The 6000-nt window shown below is 41.7% G+C and overlaps 1 protein-coding gene across 2 annotated transcripts in view; it reads left to right on the top strand.

Moving 5' to 3' along the window:
* Nucleotides 1-3240, top strand: part of fhl3a (four and a half LIM domains 3a) — a 61136-nt gene extending 57896 nt beyond the window's left edge. For both annotated transcript variants that reach the window (XM_084336525.1, XM_084336526.1), the window contains 2 exons: nucleotides 211-397; nucleotides 1491-3240. In XM_084336525.1, coding sequence (XP_084192651.1) covers nucleotides 211-397; nucleotides 1491-1645 — 342 coding nt within the window. In that variant the 3' untranslated portion in view covers nucleotides 1646-3240. The remainder of the gene's footprint in view (nucleotides 1-210; nucleotides 398-1490) is intronic.
* The last annotated feature ends 2760 nt before the right edge of the window (nucleotides 3241-6000 follow it).

Here is a 6000-nt window from a genome sequence, read left to right on the forward strand (position 1 = left end):
CTATGAGACGAGAGAGTTTGCAGTCACATTTTCTTTTTGTTTTCTTTATTGAAAGAGAAATGTACCTGAACAAATGGAGACATCGGAGTAGACACGGGGTCCATTTTGGATTTAATCCCGGTCCCTGCAGGCTTGCATGTGTGCGGTTCCACAGGTGAGGGTCTTGAACGTCACACCATCTTCATTGACCTCTTGACCTGTCCTTCACAGACCCTAGCTAAAGGCGGTGTGACCTATCGGGATGAGCCATGGCATAAAGAGTGCTTCACGTGCACCGGCTGTAAGATGCAGCTGGCTGGCCAGCACTTCACCTCCAGAGACGACAGCCCCTACTGCCTCAAGTGCTTCGGCAGCCTGTATTCCAAGAAGTGCGAGGCCTGCAGCAAGCCCATCACAGGTAGGGTCACTTTGGTAAACCGTCGATTGGATTCAAATGTTTGTTGTGTTTTATGCATCTGTCCTATCCTTTTGGTACCATCTTTGGAATGATTGAATCATTCATACAAAGAGCCTCACAAAGCCCTTTTGGGAGAGGCAGGGGGGTTGTGTGGTAGAGGTTGTGTTCTTTCGGGGGAATATATCACACCTGACATAGAGAGAATAGATGATTGATTGAATGGAAACATCAAACACTATATCGGTCCTCTGGGAATACATTCTATATAGCTACATAGCTTCTCTTCGGTTCTCTTCCAACCACATGTGACGCTATTTCCAACCCCCAACTCGTATGATGAAAACACTTGAATCTCTCCATAAACACATCCTGGTTAGGGAGGAAATACACAAACACATCCTGGTTAGGGAGGAAATACACAAACACATCCTGGTTAGGGAGGAAATACACAAACACATCCTGGTTAGGGAGGAAATACACAAACACATCCTGGTTAGGGAGGAAATACACAAACACATCCAGATTAGGGAGGAAATACACCAGGTTAGTCCCGCCCACAATGACTTCAGTCAAATAAACTGGTCCGTAACAGCTTTCCTTTTCGTCTGTAACACGATTCAAAGCATTTACAAATTTTGTCTGACTGCTTTGATTATTGATGTGGACTTCTTTTTGGCAGCATTTGATGTTTCAGAGAAAAGAAAAGATAAATGTGTATATTTTGTAAATTGTATAATTTGAATTGCTGATATTTTAGGATGGAGAGACGGACGGACAGACAGACAGACAGACAGACAGACAGACAGACAGACAGACAGACAGACAGACAGACAGACAGACAGACAGACAGACAGACAGACAGACAGACAGACAGACAGACAGACAGACAGACAGACAGACAGACAGACAGACAGACAGACAGACAGACAGATAGATAGATAGATAGATAGATAGATAGATAGATAGATAGATAGATAGATAGATAGATAGATAGATAGATAGATAGATAGATATTAGATATTGAGATATTAATCTCAATTGATCAATATTTTTGCCTCAACTATAAGTGCCTCCCCTCTGTCCCTCCCTGCAGGTTTCGGAGGAGGGAAGTACATCTCGTTTGAGGAGCGGCAGTGGCACCAGCCCTGCTTCACCTGCACCCAGTGCTCCGTGTCGCTGGTGGGAGCCGGCTTTTTCCCAGACGGGGAAGACAGGATCCTATGCCGCGACTGCAACAGCAACCTATAGAGACATCCCTTCATTCTCCCCTTAACCCTTACCTTACTTTACCTTACCTAACCTAACCGAAAAATAACCAACTGAAATTACAAATTTGGAAATATCCCTTTAACACAGGCTAACATATTGCTATCTCTCAGGTCGTCCTTACACACACTCACAGACACACATGCACGCACTCTCTCACAGACACAGACAGACCCATACACACACACACAAACACTTTCCCCACACAGACCATAAGCAATTCCCCATCCTCCTTGTCCAAATTGGATAATACGCTGTATTATTTCGATAGGGGCTCGCAATGATTTATTATTTACTGTAGCCAACACAAAATCCATGGAGTGCCTTAACCATAATATTACATTATATGTTATGTACTATTGAACCAAAGAAAAGCTAAATGCTAAGTGCTATGCAAAACCTTTCCCTTAATATGTTTGTATGAATGAATGAATGGCCGCCTCAAATGCGGGCGACACTTTGAACAGCAGACACTGATATATTCACTGCATTGACTATGTATCTTGCAAGTATGGTTGAGTTAATTGTTGTAATGCTGTTTTAACTGCAATTATTTTTATTTTATTTTTGTTTTGCATATTGAATGTTGCCTTTTCTCAAAGCGTCAGTTCTGTTTTCACATTTTATACATCTTGCTTCATGTCTCTCTCATCCTGAAAAACGTGTACTATAAATAGTAGGGAGAGCGAATGGATCTGAATTGACTTATCTCACACCCAGCCCTCTTTCGATCCTCCATTCACAAAGAAAGCGACAGTTGCGATTGGAGGATCAAGAAAAGAGGGCAGGGTTTGAGATAAGTCACGGTGAAAGATCCATACGAAAAGTCAGTTAATAATGCTTTGGGAGATCGGTGAAGTAGCCTTTTGTTAGTTCTCCTCACCATTAAAAATAATAATAATTTGCACTATGGATAAGATATTCTCTTTTTACCATTTTACGTGCACATACAAACACAACTCAAAGCATTTATACACATGGCACGAAGACACACGCATACCACTTATTGTCCTGTATCAGCTTCTGTTTATCTTTTCCATGACACTTATTCTTCATAAAGGCATGTCTCATTTATGTCTTCTTAAGTTGTTGTTGTTGTTGTTGTTGTTGTTGTTGTTGTTGTTTTTGTTGTTGTTTTTGTTATTGTTGTTGTATGAAATCCTTCTATTATCATTGCTCATGGAGCCAGGATTTAAGAGAATGGATGGGCTAGCGCAAAAAAAGAAACTGAAATGCGTTACTTCAATGTGATGTTAAATTTTCCTCAATTATTTTGTTGCCGTTTATGCTTTTGTTTTGTTTTAGTTATTTTTTTGCTTTTTTGTGTCAAGTTTGTCACCTGTATGTGAAAGATTATGAAAAATACTTATATTTCATTATTTGAGCTTTGATGCTGGCAAGTCAGAGTTGGCAAATATGCTTTTTATGTTTCTACAAAGAGATGGAAAAATGGACCATCGATGGGATAGCAGTATGAACGTAATACGAATAAGATAAGATAAGAATGGATGTGACTAAATTCTTTGTTGATATGATTTATTTGTGAAATCTTATCAAATAAATTTACATTAACTGATGTTTTGATGACTTCTTGAACAAATCACACATAAAATCAAAACTATGAAAAAAGTGTTCACATTCACACACACCGAATATGCCCATTACTGCAAATCACTTCTCACATATAAGATATTCCTTTATTGATCCCCTTGGGGAAATGCAGGCCTCATAGCAGCATGGGGGAGGGGGGATACATGTATATACCGTTCTATTTCAACAATCCTGCAATATTAATGCCAAACAAAGACTTGTGTGGAATGAGCGAGAGCGTAGCCCACTGGTATACTAACCTTTCTAGGTTTGTTAGTATGTGTTGTGTGTGTGCGTGTGTGTGTGTGCATGCTCTACAGGCACTATGCCTGTAGAGCATGCGCGTGTGTGAGCGGGTGTTTATGCTGACTAGACTGTTTCATGGCCTTGATGAAGCACACGCAGGCCAATAACAAACAGACCGGCAGATACGTTCTCCTGGCCGTGTGTTGGTGTGCGTACTCCTTCTCCGTTGCTGTTTGGGATTTTTTCACCAAAAAAGGAAATGGAAAACTCGTAGGCGCATGGGGGGAGGGGGGGACCGCTGATGGAAGTGGGAGAGAACGAGTGTGGGAGAGAGAGAGGGAGGGTGGGGAGGATGTGCACATCTGGAGTTGCTCCATGGTACTTACGCTGGGGGGTCAGCTGCACACACACAGCACCCTGGGAGGAGTCAGGCGGGGAGGTGAGGGGTGTGGGGAAGGGTCAGAGTGAGACTACTCATTAATTAACCATCTCACACAGAGAGAGATGAGATCTCCACTCTGTCATCTCTAATGATCAGTGTAAACTTGTTCGGTTTGAGCACTGCGTAGCCTAATGAGGAACAGGCAGTCAAACCCACACGGCTATTAGTAGAATGTGTGTGGGTGTGTGTGTGTGTATAGGTGGGGGGGTCTCTCTCTCTCTTTCTATCTATCTATCTCTCTCTTTCTGGGTTCCTACAATAACAGGAAGAGAGGAAAACTAAAAATGCTCTCTCTCTCTCTCACTAAGATTTTGGCCAATGTCTTTTCCCTTACTAGGAGGATCAGCCCCGCTCAGTGGAGACGCCTGGGAAACCGTAGAGGCTTCAGAAAGTGGGGCCTTCATATTCAAGTGGCCCGTTGACTTCAGCTGCTAGATGCTACCCCTCTGCTCTCATACTCACAAGGGCCCCACGCAGACATAGGACATTAGCTTGACGCAACAACTCATACCAAAAAGATGTGGGTCAGTGATACATATTTAGGCTCTGCGGTTAACAAGAATAACATAGCTTCAGTCTCCACATCACCCATCTTCTCTTCGCATACTGTACATCATTCAGGCTGAGTATCAATTATTATTATTATTATTATTATTATTATTATTATTATTATTATTTCCCCTTATCACAAGGATGGAAGGCTTCTAGTTGACACACACACACACATTGTAGCACACTCACAAATACAGTCACTACCATATCACTAACCTACTGTATGCTTTTTATCAAAACATACAGTACATTCTTAGTAGGCTACAGCGCACTTCCCTAAGTATGTGAAAATCAAAGCTCAAATGATTGCTTTTATAGCACCTAACACACGTGGCTAAATAAATAAAGGCCTTAACAATATAAGGTTATAAACGCTTACAGGGCCCATAAAAAGGATGGAGAGGACTGATTGAATCATGCTAATACCAGATCCTGAAGCTTTACAGAGAGTGGACTCCATAAAGCTAGCGGTGTGGGATGGTTATCACAGACCCTCCAACCATATTGTTCCCAGATGTCGGTTTTGTTCTCACAGGCTATATCCATTTTTCCAACTAAAATCAGAAGCGCTTGTTGTTGCTTGCTGCTTCAGGAGAAAGCTAATTTCATCATATCCGGGGATGAAGGTGACGGTCTGAGACCATTGTTGTCTTCTTTTCCCCCTTGGAAGCGCTTTCTGATTTATCTTGTGAAAAGTGTGTCATAAATAAAAATGTATTGTATTTTTTTCACGTGGAGGCATTTCTATTGTCCTATTGTTCTGCTGAGAGGAGGCCACGTGATAATCAGACATAAAACCAACATTACCAACGTGTTCTGTGTCGACCCTCCAAGAAACTCTGCTGGATGACCTCTAGTGAACTGCAGACATTATTTCCTCAACAAGTCGGGCTTACTAAATTTGAAAATAATTGAGGAAATAGAAAAAAAAAGTATCCAGTTTCATCGTCTACATGCCCCCCTCAAGTCTCCAGCACACTACGTTTCACTAGATGCCAAAGCCGACACATCCATGGAGAGCACATTGTGTCCTGGACAGCATGTCTCTCATCAAAATTAAGACACATCATGCCATTTAGCCTTAAATGACCATCCCGGTCTAATTTTTACCCTTTTGCCATTACTTTCTTTAGCACACCCGTGTTTGTAGGTTTGTAGTTCGTAGGTGTATACGGTGTGTGTTTTAGCTGATTTCAGCATACCTTACACAGGCTGATCTGCCCCATAGTTCACACACCCACATACAGACGCTACCGAATGCATACTGTCCTCGGACAGGCTCTGTCTTCCATGGAAATAATAACGTGACAGAACAAGTATAATGTTGGCTGAAATTGCTGCCTAAATATATATTTTTTATTGGAGTCAGCCTTACTTATTTAAACTGTACTAGCAATAGACAGTCACAGGGAAGCTATATGTAGTACAGTCCATCAATGGTGAATTAAAAGAGCCCAATGTCAGACAGAAACGACAATGCTCACAAAATATGTGTTCACCTTAGATG

This window comes from Notolepis coatsorum (genome assembly GCF_963971535.1).
Source record: "Notolepis coatsorum genome assembly, chromosome: 19".
NCBI lineage: Eukaryota > Metazoa > Chordata > Actinopteri > Aulopiformes > Paralepididae > Notolepis > Notolepis coatsorum.